This window comes from Talpa occidentalis, unplaced genomic scaffold (assembly GCF_014898055.3).
Source record: "Talpa occidentalis isolate TD23 unplaced genomic scaffold, MPIMG_talOcc4v2.1 talOcc4.17, whole genome shotgun sequence".
Taxonomy (NCBI): Eukaryota; Metazoa; Chordata; class Mammalia; order Eulipotyphla; family Talpidae; genus Talpa; species Talpa occidentalis.
In genome coordinates, this window is record NW_023601754.1 from 44433985 (window position 1) to 44451079 (window position 17095).

The following is a 17095-nucleotide window of genomic DNA, read 5'->3' on the forward strand; positions in this document are numbered from 1 at the left end:
AACAAATAATAACAGCCAACACTAGTTGAGCACTTAGTATTGCCAAACACCCGTTTATCTTCACCACCAGCCTTATTTTCATGACCATCTTGCAAATGAAAAGACAGACACAGCTGCTAAAATCATCAGAATCTCGGATAAGACAGTGACTTGATCAAGGATAGGAGGGGGGTGCTAATTTAGAGAGAATGGGGGCAGGGAAGGGTAAAGGAAGTGCCATTTGAGCTGAGCTGTGAATGACAAGAAGGAAGAAATCATGCATGAAGTTGGGGGTAAAGCCTTCCAGACTCAGGGAGACAGCAAGTGCAAAGGTCCTGAGGTAGGTATGCATTTGTCATTTTTCCTGGGGCAACAAGATTGGTGAAGATAGAGCTGCAGAGAGAGAGGAGAGTGGGAGATAAACGAGGACAGAGAGGTGATGGGCCCACAGATCTTGTGGTTTGTGAGTGTATCTCGCAGGAGGCCTGATAAGACCCGGATGTCAGACTCCCAGTACCTGGCACACAGTGGGCACACATCAGTGTTAGCAACCCCTACTCACTTTCCAGTAGACACCTACCAAGGCAGGCACCAATGTGGATTCAAGGTGATGCCCAAAATAGACATGGGCCACTATCATTCAGCCTTTACTACTAAGCAAAATCCCGGATTCCTGCCTCCCAACCTCCTGCTTCTCCCTCTCCCCGTGAGCCCAGATGCTGGGAGAAGGGCAAGGCAGGCAGAACTCTGTGGCAGGTTGTGGGAGCTAGGGCTATTCCGGGAATGTCCTCAGAGACCTGCAGGCTCCCTGGGGAGTAGAGATCCTGGCAGCTCCAGGCCTTGGAGAGAGGGGAGAGGAGCCAGGATGTAGCTGATGGAAGAACAGGCAGGGGAGTTTATAAGCTCATTGGTGGGGGACAGAGGAGGGGGACACACAAAGATGAGTCAGTCCTTGCCTTGAGATGTCAGCATCCACGTGAGCGGACTGACCTTGGCTCAATAGCTGGCACTTCTCTCTTCAAAATGGGAGTCATCCCAGCGCCCATTGCGGGGAGAAGAGCAGGTCTGGTGAGCTCATGCCTGTCCAGTGCTCAGCTTTTAGGTCCAATTACTGAGCTAGTTTTATTGCAAGTGCTTTCTCAGGGAGATGTCAAAAGCCGGGGAGACAGAATGGGGAGGGAATGGCAGGAGGACCCACTGGGCTGGTTAGCCAGTCACTCTTTGTCTTTCCTCTCTGCTGACAGGTTTCCTCCCCCAGGTGGCTTTTCTCTCTCTTTCTGTCTCTCTCAGTCCTTGAATCGCTTATGAGCTATGTCACCCAGAGCCAGTTACTTCCCCTCAGCACCTTCATCTGGAAAATGTAGATGAAAATACCTCTGTTGTGAGGATTAAGTGTGTAAATATATTGTGAATGATCTGGCGCCTCCCTGGCCTAGCAGGGGGAGCAGAGCCTCCTGCGTGGACATAAAGTCAGGGCAGTTCAGCCAGTGATGTGAGGTGGCCACGGGAGAGTCAGGCTAGGACAGGCCAACTTCTCACCCGCCACAGGTGACCCAGGAACCACCCAGAGGAGATTTTAACCCTGTGCCTGGGTTGCAGGTCTCTGCAGCATCTTCAGAGGTCAGGGGAGTGCCTGGGCCCAACCTGTGCCGCCTCTGCGCACAGGCAGCAGCCACTTTTCTTTAGGTCAAGAAAACTCGGGAAATCCGAAGATCGAAACCCACAGAGGAAAACCAGAAGTGCCCTGTAGAGAAGACCATCAAGGATCAAGGTCTCGTCCCTCTGTCTCCTCAGCTCCGGATCCAGGCATGTCAGCTAAACTCGCACTTGTGATTGTCCAAGCAGTGCGCACAGAACCTGCGTCCTGGGTTCGAACCCTCACGTGGATTATCTAATAAATTCTTTGTCATTAACACTTTTCAGGGCCTCCCCGGTGGCGCAGCAGTTGAGCGCTGGGCTTGCGAAGCTGCCCGCAGCCTCTGCAGCGCCGGTTCGATCCCCAGCTGCCAGCGAGGGTCCCACAAGGTGCTCAGACCTCTCCTGCCACCCACTGCTCCCCTCAGCAGTGTATTTCACCAGTCTGTCTGTTCTGCTCCCTGATCTGGCTCTAGTGAATTCTCTCTCACCCTCCCTAGCTTCTGACTGTACCTTGTGTAAATAAATAAATAAATCTTAAAAAAAAAAAAAAAAGAATTTTCAGCCAAATGCATATGAAAGCCCCAGGTGTGGGTATGTTATTATTTCTGTTACCACTACTGATCTCAGCCCCTTCCCTGTCTTTCTTTGTCTCCCTACGTGGCCCTGTGTCTGGATTGGCAGAGCCCTGAGGGCAGGCCAAAGATTGTCCTGGATCCCCAGGCTTAACAAGGCTAGGGCCTGATACCAAACAAACACCCAACAAGATGAATCAGATCCCACTCTGTGCCAGACCAGTGTTGCTGGGGATCCAGCAGGAGTAGGCACAGCCCAGACCTCCCCTCACGATGCCCACAATCCAGTCGAGGAAACAATTATTTGTTGAAGGAATGAATGAATGAGCTGTCTGGGATGAGCCTGGAAGACCGGACAGAAACCGAGCACAGACATTTCAGGAGAAAACTGCCAGAACAGAGGTTGGAGGCCTGGGAAGAGTTTGAAGGGTCAGGAAGTGGTGGTGAGAAGGCTGGAAGGCGTGGTGAAGGCTTTGAGGCCAAGGAGAGGGGCTAAGGCTTTCCCCGGAGGGCACTGGGGAGCCATGGCAGGTCCTGTGCTGAGGGGGGCGGGGTGGGGGGTGGGGGAACGGACAGAGGCAGGTTTGAGTCTGGATCACTCCAGACGGCCAGCTGGGGGGAGCGCGGGTGGGGGGATGGGAGGTTGGGGTCAGGAGACCTGGATGAAGAGGAGGGTCCTGGATGGGAGCAGGGGTTGGGAGGAGGGAGAAGGGGAAAGGTTCTAGAAACCCAAACCGGGAGGGAAATTCCTAGACCTGCCAGCTCTGGAGACGCGAGGATCGGGGCGGCAGGGCTCGCCCACCACCACCAGGGGGCAGCATGGGTTACAGGTTCGACTCTCAGCGGCTTCGCCCAGGGCGGGAATTTTTGCACCCCCATTTGAAGCGGGTCGGAGGTTGGAGCAGCCTGTGCGGCTCCGGTTGAGAGCCCCTCAGCTCTCTTAACTTCCCCCCCATCCTGGCCTCTTGGTCCCCTGGAGCCCCTACCCCACCCAATGCAAGATTATGTCAACACGGCCCCGCTGTGTCTAGCCAGGAAAATATTTGCTCTCGGCATCTGGGGAGGTCGCTATGGAGACGGAGGGGTAGGGCACAGAGTGGGGGAGCACCCCTTCCCGGAAAAGGGTGATGGGAGCCGAGTGTCTTTGCCGATTTTCTGTCTCATCGTGGTGTTGTGAGAGCTCACCTCCAACCCCATTTGCGATCCAAGTCTCCGCTGCGCCCCCCTCCCCCATCTATTTCAGGCGCCCACCCCACCTCCTTGGGGTTCCAGTCTCCATGTCGCCTCTCCGAGTCGCTGTCTTTCTCTCCGAATCCCCTGCTTTTTCGTTTCTCTTTCTAGGTCCTGTCTCTGGTCTCCCTCTGGATTTCCATCTTTCTTTGAATCCTATCGGGGCACTCCCCCACTCCCACCCCTGGACATCTTTGGAGGGCTGTCTCCCCTTGGGTCCCTGGCCCCTGGCACAGATCCCTGGTCTCCACCTCCTAGGTCTCTCTCTTGCCCCCTGTAGAGCCCCATGTTTGCGGGTGAGTCTCTGCCGCTGGCTCTTATTGTCTCTTTCTGCCTTTGTGTGTCTGTCTGTCTTTCAGGCGTCATCTCTGCAGGCGTGAATCACAGGGGGCCACCCCAGCCTCCCCTTTCTGGCCCAAGTCCCCATGGGGCACCCCCTCTGCTCATCTCTCTCTGCCTCATTTCTCCTACACCATCTGCCAGCGCTCCAGGCCCCCGCCTGCTCCCCACAGGCTCTGCCAGGCCAGCGGCCCCATGGGGGGAGGCATAGGCCTTCCAGCTCTTCCCTACCCCTGCATCCTGCGGTGGGGGGCGCCCCCCCTCCTGTGTCATTGCTGCGGGGGGTGGGAGGTGGACACAACCTGGAGACCCAGGCCAGTGGCAGTGGAGAGAGAGGAGCAGACAGATACCCAGAGAGAAAGTAGGAAGGGAACAGAAGAGAGGAGAAAGCTAAAGGACAGGCAGGAAGGACTGCCCGGGACAGAGATGGTGGTGACGAGCAGGGGACAGAGATGGTGGTGACGAGCAGGGGGCAGAAAGCCTCCTGAGAAGGGACGGGCAGGCCGGGAACAAGAGAGAAGACGGGGAAGCTGGGTGTTGCCCTGGAGCAAACGGAGGAGGAGAGATTCAGACCAGGGGACAGGGTGGCTGTGGAGAGATGGACAAAGGAGAAAAGGGCAGAAGGAGAAGGCACAGGTGCTTCTCTGCCAGAAGTTTCTAGAAGCCCTGAGTCTGGGAATTGGAATGTGTCCCTGTGGTCCCCTGTGGCCTGGCTGCCCCACCCCCTCCCCAGCCCCAGGAGGGGGCTCCCCTCCCCAGCGGAGGACAGTGATGGTGGAGACCCAGGCACGCCCCCTCCTGGCCTCCAGGCCCACCCCACCCAGCTTGGTCCAGTGTTCTCCCGGAGCAGGGGGGGCTGCGGAGCTGGGGTCCCTGGCCCCGTCGTCTCCCCTCAGGGCCCCGTCCTTCAGGCTCTCTCTCTCCCCCCACCTCTCCCCACCTCCCTTTCTCCAGGTTTCTGCGCCCCCCTGGCTCTGTTTCTCTGTCTCTCGCCCTCTCTTGGCCCATGCCCCTCCCCTGGTACCCAGCTGTCCTGGTCTCTCCATCTCTCTTCTCCCTGTCTGTCTCTTCCTGTCCTTCTCTGTCTGTTGATCTTTAGTTTCTTTTCCTGTTTCTCTCCCCACTGCTCCAGTCCTCTCTCCCCTCCCCCTTTCCTGTCCACCCCCATCCCCAGCCCTGCAGTGACCCCTGGGCCCTCTTGGGGCCAAGGAGAGGTTCCCTCCGAACCCCAGCCTCTCCCTCCCAGAGGTGCTGGGCCATCTCAGACCCTCTCCCTGTTCTCTCTACGAGCTGAGCTTTTCCCAGGACCCCGAGGGCGCCAGGAAAGTGGGGCAGAGAGCGGGGAGGCGCCAGAGGCTGGGAACCCAGGTTGACCCCCCGCCCCTCCCCCAAACTAGTCTCCTTCCTCTGGTGCCTGACCTCCGGCACCCCTTACACCCGCCCTCCTGGAGCCTCTGGGCCTCAGTCTCTCTTCTGCAAAATGGGCAGATTGGCCTCTGGCCCACTTATCGCTCCCAGGGGAGGGTGTGCTCACGGATGTTGATAGCCTGATGAAGGCGTGCGAATCAGAGGCTTGCACTCAAGGAGACAAGGACGCTGAGAACCGGGACTCAGGTTCTAAGTTTCCCCCGCCCCACATTTTAGAATAAGGGGACAGACCAGAAGTAGAGACTGAGAAGGGGTGCGATTCAGCGGGGACTCTGACCGAGCGCCCGTGAGGCGGTGGGTTTGTGTGGCTGCGTGGGGTGTGAGGTGTGTGTGGCGCGTGTCTGGTGAGGCTGCGAGGGGGGTGGTGTGTCGGCAGGAGCAGGCCGGCGAGTGAGACGGCGTGAGCCCCAGCCCGGCGGCGGGGGCGCCTGCGAGATGTGCCACTCACACCCACGGTCACCCACGAGCCTCCGCTCTGCGCCCGAACCCGTCGAGGGACGCTGGGGACGAGCGGTGACAGGCGCCCTGGCCCTGTGCTCGCCCGCGGTGACTGTGAACATGTGTGCGACGGGCACTGGCGCTGTGGGGACTGGGGGGAGCTGTGACTGCGTGACTGTGCGTGCAGAGGAGTCCCCGCCCGGGGCGGGTGGCCGCCTGTCACTACGGGGGCCTGTCCACCGCGGGTGTGAGCGTCAGTTGTTAGGCTGTGAGTGAACCGAGGAATCCGTTCTGTGAGGAAGGCGCTGTGCTGTGAATGAGGGCGGAGCCTGGGGGGGCCGGTGTGGGACCCTGGCTCTGGGGGGTGTCATCAAGATGATCACGCCTGACTGCTCTGCCAAGGGATCTTCAGCGACTGGTCCCCAGCCCCCTTCCTGTTCCCGCCCGGCCCGGCCCCGCCCCCACCACCACCCCGGCTGTCACCTCTTTCAGAGCCCAGGCAGCCTGGAAGGCAGCGGCAGCCCAGGAGCAAGAGACCCAGAGCTCAACTGGGGGCAGGTGAGGGCTCCCCAATTCCAAGCAGTTCCCGGTCCCCGGGGTGCCCTCAGATCTCTGGGTCCCTAGTTCTCTTTCTTAGCCCTTGACTGTCTCTGTGTCCCTCTGGCCAGTCTCTGTCTATCCTCCTTGATTCCCCATCTCTGATCAGCTCCAGGTGGCTCTGCTTCTGTACCCCTATCTTTCCTTCCCCCCTTCTTGTCTCTGTCTCCTTTGTCTCTTAGCCCCCTTCTGTCTCGGTCTTTGGTCTCTGATCTCTGGCTGTGTGTCTATCTCTGTGTCTCTTTCTGTATTTCTGTCTCGTGTGACTGACAGTTCTGTCTTTGGGGGCACAGGCCGAGAGCCTCCCTGCTTCCCTTTCCCTACATGGTGAGGGATGGGGAGCCTTGGGGGTTGGGCAGGTTTCCAGGCATCCAGGTGTGTCACCCCTCTGGTCCCTCAGGGGAGGGTTGCTCCATTATCCTGGGCTTTAGCCACAGCCAGGAAGGTTTTATAAGATCAGGTTTCTGCGATTTGGAAACTCTTGAGGGTCCTCTCTCCCCAGCTGTGGCTGACAGCGTCTGTCCCTCTTCTCCAAGGCGGTTTCCAGATTCCTCAGCGTCTGGAGATCTAGACTCAGTGACATTAGCGCTTCCGCCCAGCGCAGCTCTAGGACAAGGGCACCCTCAGCAAACAGCCCCCTTCCACCGCGCTGCTGCCACCCAAGCCGCAGTCGGCGGGGTGGCCTGGAATCATGTGCTGGGATCTTGGCCTAGCCCACTCCCTATGCGCCCTTCCCACCCTCCCCAAATTCATCACAGTTGGGGGTTGGGGTGGGGGCGCTGCCTGCAAGTCCTCGGGTATGAATCCAAGTGGCCCTGGACTGGGGGTGCAGGACAAAGCCTGATTCTGCCCTTGGACCCTCAGGCCAGAAGCTCCTGCCGGTGACCAGACCTCTGCGCCCATGCCCGGGGCCTCACCATGGGGAGCTCTGCGTGCTGGAGGCTGCTAATGCTGCTCTCAGTGTGGGGGGGTGTGCTCCAGAGGGTGGAGGTGAGCACCCCAGGAGCCACAGGAGTTCAAGGCTTGGAGGGGGGCCCCAGGGATGGTTTTAAGTCTTTTGCCACCGCAGAGAGAATTAAGACTGCCCTGCGTGCCCGAATTCAATGCTGACTTGTTTCCAGTTCCTCCCCTCCCGCCACAGTCTCCTGCTGATTTCCCTGGTTCTCCTAAAGGTTTTCAGTGCCCTCAGTAACTCCCCTGAAGGTTTCCAGGCACCCCTCAAGACTGAGAAGCCGTTTTTGTCACCCAAGACTAGCGGGCCAAACAGGACAGCCCTGGGGTTTCTGGCCCAGGAACGATTCTGCCTGGAGCTGACGGGGGGCGGGGGGGGGAGTTTGGGGGTGCTCCTACCTTCTCTTTTCATAGACAGACTCCGCGGGGCAGACCGCGGGGGAGCTGTACCGGCGCTGGGAGCGGTACCGCAGGGAGTGCCGGGAGACGCTGCAGGCTGCGGAGCCGCCCGCAGGTGTGGGGGGCTGAGGGAGAGGGGTGGTCTCGGGGCGCACCCAGGGCTGCCTGGCAGGGTCTGAAAGAGAAGTAGATGGAGGCCGGGGGTGAGGTGAAGATTTGAGCGCGGTGGAGACGGGCTTGACACCGACTGGTCGGAAGAAGTTTGAGGAGGGAGGAGTCTTGGGCCGGGCCCGGAGCGAGCCGTGCAAGGGGCGGCGCTGGGGTGGAGCCTCGAGTGGGAAAAATCTGCGGCTGGTACCGGCTAGGTGGGAGGCGCCCGGAGAGGGACTGGGGAGCCCAAAGAGGCCTTGGGTTATGGGAGGAGGCTTGGAGCCAGTGGGGGGGAGCTTTGGGCTGTGGGAAGAGCCCTGGTGGAGCAGAGCCTGGACCAAGAACTGTGAGCGAGGCCAGGGCAGGGGCTGTATGTGGAACACCCAGAAGCACCTGGGGGTCCACCCGCAGTTGCCCCCATACGCACCCCCAGGCCTCGCCTGTAACGGGTCCTTCGACATGTACGTCTGCTGGGACTACGCGACGCCCAATGCCACTGCCCGTGCGTCCTGCCCTTGGTACCTGCCCTGGCACAGTCATGGTGAGGTGCCCCCGGACCCGGGCCTTCCCCAAACACCCTTGTCCCAGACACCACTCCCCTGAAGTGGCTCACCTGCACCCCGTCTGTTGCTTCTCTCTGTCTGGGTGTCTCCTTCCATCTGTCCCGTCTTGTATGGGTCGGCTGAAACCTGGCTCTGCCACATGCCAATCCTCTGTCCAAGTCTCTGGGCATCTTGGTCTTCCTTCCCTAACTGGCTGTGTGGCTTGTCGCGGTTTCATTTCTTCTTGCCTCAGTTTCCTCCTCTGTAAAATGTGCTTGATTATACTACCAGTTCACAGGCTTTCACAGACTTATAACACACATAAATGCTCTGTAAGGGCTGATCATCACCATGTTTGGCGCTCGCTCTCGCTGTCTGCTGTGGTCTCAGGTCTGTCTCCCTGCCTCCAGCTTTCTCTTTCTGTGTCTCTGACCCCCTCCCTGTTTACCCACAGTGGCTGCAGGCTTTGTCCTCCGCCAGTGTGGTATTGATGGCCAGTGGGGCCCGTGGAGAGACCATTCGCAGTGTGAGAACCCAGACAAGAATGGAGCCTTTCAGGTAAGAAGAGGTGAGGGATTCCGGTCAGGATGTTGGTGGACAGGCAGGGGAGCAGTTGCCTTGTGATGACCTGAACGTTTTGTTAATACTGTTCTTTGGGCTCCAGATAATAGACACTCAACTCAAACTTCCTTGAAGGAGAAGGAGGGAAAATGCATTTATTGGCCCCTGTGACTGAAAACCGTTAGGCAACAGCTTCAGGCACAGCTGGATCTAGGTGCTCAAATCATGTGGTGGGGAATCTCTGTCTCTCACCATTTTGTGGCCCTGTTTTTCTCTGTGCTGCTAGTCTCATCTTTTCTTCACGGTGGAAAAGGTGGTTCCCATTAGCACCAACCAAAACACACTCGGGGAGACTGAGCTTCATTCTCAATAGTTCCAACATAATGTCCCAGGCCTGGCTAGTCATTGGCCTAGTTTGGGTCATAGGTGGCCCCTCATCTAATCAGTATGTGGTTGTTCATGCCCACACTTAACAACAAGTGTTGGGCTTGGGAGGAGTCAGATTTCTGGTTGGCTGGTCTTGGAGCTGAGGTGTGGAGTCAGTCTCAGCGAAACATGGGTGCGTGGATCCCCAAGAGAAAACTAGGGTGCAGGACAGGAACTGCAGGTTTCCTTGGGCCCCTTTCCAACCTTAGGGGAGAGCTGACCTCTAGTCTCCTGGCCTCCTTCCCCCCACCAGGACCAAAAGCTTATCTTGGAGCGGCTGCAGGTTGTATACACTGTCGGCTACTCCCTGTCCCTTGCCACGCTGCTGCTAGCCCTGTTCATCTTGACTGTCTTCAGGTGGGATCCCTAACCCCATGAGACTGGTTCTCCAGCAACGAGCATCTGATGGTGGTTCTGTGGAAAGGGATGGAGGTGGTTCAGGGGGCTCTAAGTGGCCAAGGGCAGGTCTCCAGGGTCCCCAGACTGCTTTCCATACCCCCCCAGGAGACTGCGCTGCACCCGAAACTACATCCACATCAACCTGTTCACATCTTTCATGCTGCGGGCGGCAGCCATCCTCACCCGAGACCGGCTGCTACCTCCCCCGGGTCCTTACCCTGGGGACCATGGCCCCACCCTGTGGAACCAGGTGTGTGTCACCCTCCTCTTCCTCAGCTGGGAAGCTGCCTCCTCTGGTGGGGCCAGTAGGTTCCCAGTCCCCGTGCTACCTCCTATCAACTGTTTCTCTCTCTCTCTTTTTAAGATTTATGTTTTTATTTATGCATACAAGAGCTGGGGTGTAGGCCAGGGTTGGGGGGGGGGTGAGAGGATTCACCAGACACAGAGTGGGGAGCAGAACAGGCAGATATACTGAAATAGGGTGCTGAGGGGAGCAGCGGGTGAGGTAGAAGAGGTCTTCTGTGCCATGTGGGTAGCTCCCTGGCAGGGCTCAAACTCATGCTGCAGTGGCTGCTGCTAGCCTCACAGTGCTGAACCCTGACCCCTTGTGCCTTAACCCCCAGTTGAAGGAAGCCCCTCAACTCTTTCTCTTGACCTCTCCAAACATCTGACCTCTCCCAGCTCCAGCGTCCCCCAGCACTGAGTTCTCCCCCATCTTGTCCTTTACTGGAAGTTTCCATTTCTTCTATCCATCATCTCACCCATCTTCGGGCTTTTTTTTTTTTTGTTTTGGACTTTTCCAATAATGAGAGACTCGGTCTGCTGGCGATGAGGTGGTGACAGGATGGAAGAAATGAACTGGTCAAGGGAGGGTTTGGTAGATACCAATTGTTGCTGGGAGAGACCAGGGCTGGGGGTGAGGGCCTGCAAGTTGCCACACCAGAGATAGAGAAGCCATGGGGCAAGCGGGGGTGGGGGGTTGGGGGGGGTCATGTGTTGGGGGAGAGAGAAACCAGTGAGTTGAGTTCAGTTCTTAGGCGAAGGGATGGGAGAGGCCAAACTTAGGGGTCTCGGGGGAACTACACCAGCAGGAGGGGAGATACTGAGGTTGGAGAGGGAAAATTCATATCTGCGAGAATGTCCAGTGAGAGATTTTCTTGATGGCAAGAACTGGGGGTGGAGGGATAACTAGTTGGAGGAAGGCCTGGGAGCACCCTGGTGGTCCTGACTACCTGTTCCTACCTGCCTCTACCCCCCCCCACCCCATGCCTGGCCACGCCCCTAGGCCCGGGCTGCCTGCCGCGTGGCCCAGATCGTGACCCAGTACTGCGTGGGCGCCAACTACACGTGGCTCCTGGTAGAAGGCATCTACCTGCACAGCCTGCTGGTGCTGGTGGGGGCCTCTGAGGGGGGCCACTTCCGCTGCTACCTTCTCTTTGGCTGGGGTGAGCCCCGACCCTGTTCCCAGTCCAGCCCAGCACGTCACTGTTCCCCCAACTGACCTGGGCGGCCTCAGGGGGTCTCCTCCCCGCTCCAGCCTCTGCCTCCCCACCAGGGCGGGAGAACTCCTCGGGTCTTGGGCTTGGCGGTGCCTGTGCGCGCGCTGACAGCTGCGGCGGGGTGGGGGGCGGGGGTCGGGGTCTGCACAGGGGCCCCCGGGCTTTTCGTCATTCCCTGGGTGATCGTCAGGTACCTGTACGAGAACACGCAGTGAGTTGTCGGGCTTGGGGTGGGGTCCGGGATGTGGGCGGGGTGTGATGGAAACGTGGGAAGCTTCTGATGGCAACTAGGGGCTTGGAGGGGACCTGGGTAGGGTCTGAAGGAATGGGTAGCTTGGTAAGCTTGTCTTTGGGGACCACTGGCAGGGGCGGGGTGAGGGCGGGACTTGGATAGCAGCAGGCGGGGCTTTAAAGGACTGTGGGTGTGGCTTTCAATAATGTGGGCGGGACCTGGCGGGAGGGCTTGTGATCCGGTGAGCTTGGGGATTTCTCTTAGCTCTACTCCCCCACCCTCAGGTGCTGGGAGCGGAATGATGTCAAGGCCATTTGGTGGATCATTCGTACCCCTATACTCCTGACCATCTTGGTACGGCGAACCCTGCCTCCTCCAGGCTGTCCCCAGGGATTTCCCCTCCAGGGAATCTGGGTACCACCCTCTGCCTGCTAGGACAGGATCCAGGTTGTCCTCAGCTTCTGTATCTCCCTGCAGATTAACTTCCTCATCTTTATTCGTATTCTTGGCATCCTTGTTTCAAAGCTGAGGACAAGACAGATGCGCTGCCCTGATTACCGGTTGAGGTGAGAGAGGGTCACAGGGACTGAGAGAGAGGTGGCCTGGTCCAAGATGAGGGACCTGGGGCCACAGGCCCACTCCCACCCTTTTACCCACAGGCTGGCCCGCTCCACGCTGACACTGGTGCCTCTGCTGGGCGTCCATGAGATGGTGTTTGCTCCTGTGACAGAGGAACAGGCCCGGGGGACCCTGCGCTTTGCCAAACTTGGCTTTGAGATCTTCCTCAGCTCCTTCCAGGTGCTCAAGGGCGTAGGGGGTACACCCTTCAACCTGGGCCCTTTCAGCCTAGAGAGGCAGGAGACTAATCATCCTCTGGTGCGGCCCCTGAGTGGGTGGTTTAGATGGGATTTTGTTCCTTCATTCTACAGGAAATACTGAGTTAGTGCTGTCCTGGGTGGGGAAGCTTCAGGGGACCAAGGCGGGCGACTGGCTGGCCCCAGCAGCTGCCTCCTGGGGAAGAAGGAGGGCGGGCTGTGAGGCCGGACAGGACCAGGGCCACATTTGACTTCTGTCACCTCCCCGCTCTGTGGCCTTTGTCACAGGGTTGGAGTGAGGATGAGCAAGTGAGGTGCCTAAGGTGCAAAATGTGAGGTGATCACCCCCAAATTTAAGACTGGCACTGCCCTTGCTTGTCCTACCCTAATCCCCACCATGCTTTACCTTGTTGGGCCTCAGTTTTGTCATCTCTAAAGTGGGGACATTACCAGTTTCACCTCACAAGGCCGCTCATTCATTAGATTTGGCAGACGCTGCTGTGGGTACGGGAGAAACAGACATTCAACATGCCATGCAATTAAGACACGCGGGATGGCAGATGGTGCCATGTGCCTGGGGGGCAGGGGGAGGCAGGAAAATGGAGGTGAGGCATAGACAGAGAAGGGCAGGTTACAGAGGGGAGGCCGCCCTGAGAAGACTCTGGGGCGAGGGCCTCCCCTGGTGGCGCAGTGGTTGAGTGCTGGGCTGCGAGGCTGTCCCTGGCCGACGGCAAGGGTCCCACAAAAAGAAAAAAAAAAAGACACTGGAGCGAGGCCCAACGGGGAGGCACAGGTGAGGCAGTTTCCGGAAGAGAAACATCAATGCAAGATACAAGATGTTTGAGATGGGAGAGAGAACGTGTTACGATGAAGGAAGGCCTGAAACGGGGGGTTGGGGGGGTGTGGGAGCAAGGGGGAGATAGGACTGAGGGGTGAGGGACCCAGACAGGGCCTGGTGCCAGGTGAGGACTTAGCCTTTTCTTCTGAATGAGGCGGGAGCCACTGCGGGGCTCTCAGCCACGGGACGTGATCAGAGTTAGTTCAACAGGATCAAGGAAAGTGACAATAAGATCACATTTTCCTAATAATACATACACATAATTGATTTGTATTGTCAAGTCATTATTAATTATAGCTATAAGACATTTTCCATTTAAATTCATATATAAAAACATATCGACATACGTAACAAATTCTTAAATGTATTTCGTATACATGAACATGTTAATATCATTGTATTACATATTTATATGCTATATGTTATACACACGATATCATACATGATCTATAGTATATTTTATATATAATGTAGTATGTAATATATATGTGGTCACGTATATTTTTATATACAATATAGAGCATATACATCACTAGAATGTTAATATACATCACTATATTAATGCATATGGTTATATAAGATGAAGAAACTGAGGCGCAGAGGAGTCAAGCAGTTTGCACGAATGGAGAAGAGGTTATCACTTCCAGGCAGCCTAATTTCGGGGTCCCCTGTTCTTTTCTTTTTTTTTTTTTAAGATTTATTTATTTATTTATTTATACAAGCACTGGGTACAGTCAGAAGCGCGGGAGGGTGAGAGAATTCACCAGAGCCAGAGCGGGGAGCAGAACAGGCAGACTGATGAAGGACACTACTAAGGGGAGCAGCGGGCGGCAGGAGAGGTCTGCGTGCCATGTGGGACCCTCGCCTGCGGCCGGGGATCAAACCGGCGCTGCAGAGGCTGCGGGCAGCTTCGCAGCCCAGCGCTCATCCGCTGCGCCACCAGGGGAGGTCCTGGGGTCCCTGTTCTTAACCTCCAGCCCCATGGCTCCGCGGACCTGTGAGGGCGAAGGGGGATCGGGGAGCCGGGCTGGAGGAGGCTGCGGCAGTTCTAGGACCCGGGTGGCGGCAGCTGAGATGGTCTGGGGCCTGTCGGGGCTCTGAGATCATTAAGGGGGTGCTTATGAGCCCGCCCCACGCGGATTTAACGCGCAGCCTTCCCTGGCAGGGCTTCCTGGTCAGCGTGCTCTACTGCTTCATCAACAAGGAGGTAGGGAGCCCGGCCGGCCCCGCGCCCTCTGGCGGCCCCGCGGGAACGGCGCGCCAGTCAGCCTCTGAGCGCGGTGCCCTCGCAGGTGCAGTCGGAGATCCGCCGCAGCTGGCACCGCTGCCGCCTGCGCCGCCGCCTGGGCGAGGAGCAGCGCCAGGCCTGGGAGCGCGCCTCGCGGACCCTACCCGAGGGCTCCGGCTCCGGCCCCGGACCGGTGCCCACCGGCCGCGCCCTGTCCTCGGGGACCCTCCCGAGGCCTGGGGATGAGGCCAGCCGCGTCTCGGAAAGTTACTGCTAGGCCGTGGGGTTCGCGGGTATACCCAGTTGGCACGCGTTAGCTGAGCGCCCACTGTGTACCAGGCCTGGTGTGGAGGTCGCTGGGGAAAGGCGGGTGGGGGTGGGAAACAAGCCAGGCCCCTGTCCTCCCGGAGATGACAAGTGAGGGGGGAACAGACCTTGGAGACAAACAAGCTAAATACTCGCTGTGAAGAAAAATTGGGGGGAGGGGGTGAAGGGGCCTGGGGTGGTCTCAGGAGGTGTATGGAGGAGCTGACATTTAAGCCACACCTGAGAAAGTGAAAGAAACAGCTTTGGGAAGAAAGGCAAGACATGGTGGAGGCTGCAGGAACAGCACCTGCAAAGGCCCCGGGGCAGAAGGGATCTGAGGGAGAGGGAGCCTGCATGGCTGAAGGGTGACGCGTGCTGAGTCAGAACCAACAGGAGAGAGAAGCTGGCAGGGGCACGACTTGGGATTTTATTCCAGGCGTATGAGGGAGCTGGGGAAGGCATCTCCAGGGCAGGGAACAGGTTACTGGGGGGTGGGGGGAGCAGGAGCTCGGTGAGGAGGCTGGTGGCTGGGCCAGGGTGGCAGCCGCGGAAGAGGGTGAAGGGGTTGGATTCGGGGCTATTTTAAAGGTAGATATGAGAGGATTTGCCCATGGGGCACCATGAGGAAGGCGCAGCCAGAGAAGTCAAGGACCATCCCCGCGTGTGGGATAGTGGAGAGAGGAGCACTAGGAGGGTGGGGAGCACTTGGAGTCCTCTTTGCACATAAGCTAGGAGGAGGGGTCTGCAGCTCGGGGGAGAGGGCGGGCCTGGACACAGAAAGGCGAGCGCTCCCTGGGCCCAGACAGGATTCCATGCCTAGATATAGGCATGGCCTCCACACAGCCAGAGGCCAGGCCGTGGCCAGCAGGACAAGGGCAGTTGCACACCTCCACCCTCCCAGCAGCCCCGTAGTACTAGGCAGCAGGCAGCCTCACTGTGGCTGGCCCACCTGTGAACCCCAAGAGCCTCTCAATCCACCCTCATGCAGACAAGACTCGGCTAGTCCTCGGTGTTGTCAATTATTTCTCTCAGCATCCCCAGTTTCCTGAACCATGTATCCAGGAGTCCTTCAAGCTTGGGATCCTGCTGAGACCCCCTTGTGGCTCTGGGGGCCCTGGTACATGAAGCAGGAGCCAACTGTCCTCTGGGCAGGCACGACAGCAAGGGCGAGGCTGAGTGGCGGGAGACAAGGCAGCTCGGCTTCAGCCACCCGCTGCCCCAGGCCCCAAGAGGCATGTTCATGTGACCTGACACAACCTGCATGTACCCCACTCCCATTAAAGCTACCGTGTGTGTACCAGACGCCTCCTGAGGGCCGCTTCTCGGGGAAGTCGGCACAGCATGCAGCAGCCTGCTTCCAATCTCAGTTCAGCCACCGGTCAGCTGTGACAGGGAAGTCCCCCACCCCTGGGTGCCTCAGCTTCCTCAGGACAATGGACATCATGATGGTCCCCCTATGCTTGGGACATCAATTCCCGTTTCCTGGGGGCGCACAAGTCAACCACCAGGGGAGGGGACTCCAACCCAGGGTATGACCTGCCGCCCCAGGGCCGGGGACGCCCCTTCTCCTGTACAGGAGCGGTCCCCTGCGCCAGTGCCCCTGCCCCACTTCCCAGATGCAGGCCCTGCTCCCGAGGGCCTGGCTCCACCATGTCATAAATGGGGGCCCTGAGACAGTCCTCTACCATTTCTGGGCCTCAGGAGTCTCATCTGTAAAAGGGGCGAGCTCCAGGCTCTGCCCCACGGACGGCTGCTGCAAGTAAACGCGGGCACGCAGCTGCTGTTCCGGGCGTGCCGGGACTTCTCCCAGGGCATGGTCCCGGCTCTGCCATGAACGGGCTCACAGGCAAGTCAGGCTGTGCTGCACCCCACTCAGGTGCCAGCACATCTCATCTGACCCCGTCAACTCCTGCAGCTGCCCAGCCTCAGGCCCATCCAGACAGCAGAGAGCCAGACGCAGACAGAAGAGACATGGGGGGGAGAACACCCGCGTGCACATCAGAGCCAGCCACATCTTCCTTCATCCCCCATAGAAAGGCAGCTCCCCACCCCTCTCCCATGTCTAGAGGCCCGTGTTTGACAGACTCTCAAGGGTAATCCCGCTGTAACCAGAGGGGCACCATTCAGGGGCTAAGCCCCAGGCTCAGAGGCTGGGGGCCCCCAGGGAATCACCACCTCCCGTACCTCGATTCCTGCCTCTGGAAATGGAGGTGACATTACAGGCCTGTGCAGAGCTGCTCGTAGTCTGAACGGCATTGGGCCCACGGGCAGCACCCGCAAGACGTGTGCTGACCGAGCAAAGGAAAAAGACTGCAGGAAATCCTGAGACCGACTTAGAAGAGAGGCAGGAGCGAGGAGCTAGGAGAGGCAGAAACTGCAAGAGGGCGAGAGCTCTGTCCAACCCACTCCCTTCGCAGGCCAGGGAAGGGCCTCTTCACCTGCTGGGGGATGCCAAGCCCCCTGCCCGCACCATCTGCCCCTCACCCTGGAGCCCACCCCCATGCACACGGCCCAGGAACAGACAAATG

The 17095-nt window shown here is 58.4% G+C and overlaps 1 protein-coding gene across 1 annotated transcript; it reads left to right on the forward strand.

Moving 5' to 3' along the window:
* Positions 1-7139: 7139 nt before the first annotated feature.
* On the forward strand, positions 7140-14538 carry GIPR (gastric inhibitory polypeptide receptor). Its single transcript, XM_037515535.1, has 13 exons — positions 7140-7211; positions 7587-7686; positions 8155-8262; positions 8718-8821; positions 9504-9607; positions 9755-9899; positions 10935-11094; positions 11299-11359; positions 11665-11734; positions 11858-11946; positions 12040-12178; positions 14199-14240; positions 14326-14538. Exons 1-13 carry the CDS (start codon positions 7140-7142, stop codon positions 14536-14538), a joined length of 1407 nt encoding a protein of 468 aa, XP_037371432.1.
* Positions 14539-17095: the final 2557 nt, after the last annotated feature.

Coding starts and splice junctions, on each gene's coding strand:
- GIPR (XM_037515535.1), top strand. CDS start 7,140: ATGGGGAGCTCTGCGTGCTGGAGGCTGCTAATGCTGCTCTCAGTGTGG. Junction 11,360..11,664: donor TACCTGTACGAGAACACGCA/GTGAGTTGTCGG, acceptor CCCCACCCTCAG/GTGCTGGGAGCGGAATGATG. Junction 12,179..14,198: donor TCTTCCTCAGCTCCTTCCAG/GTGCTCAAGGGC, acceptor CTTCCCTGGCAG/GGCTTCCTGGTCAGCGTGCT.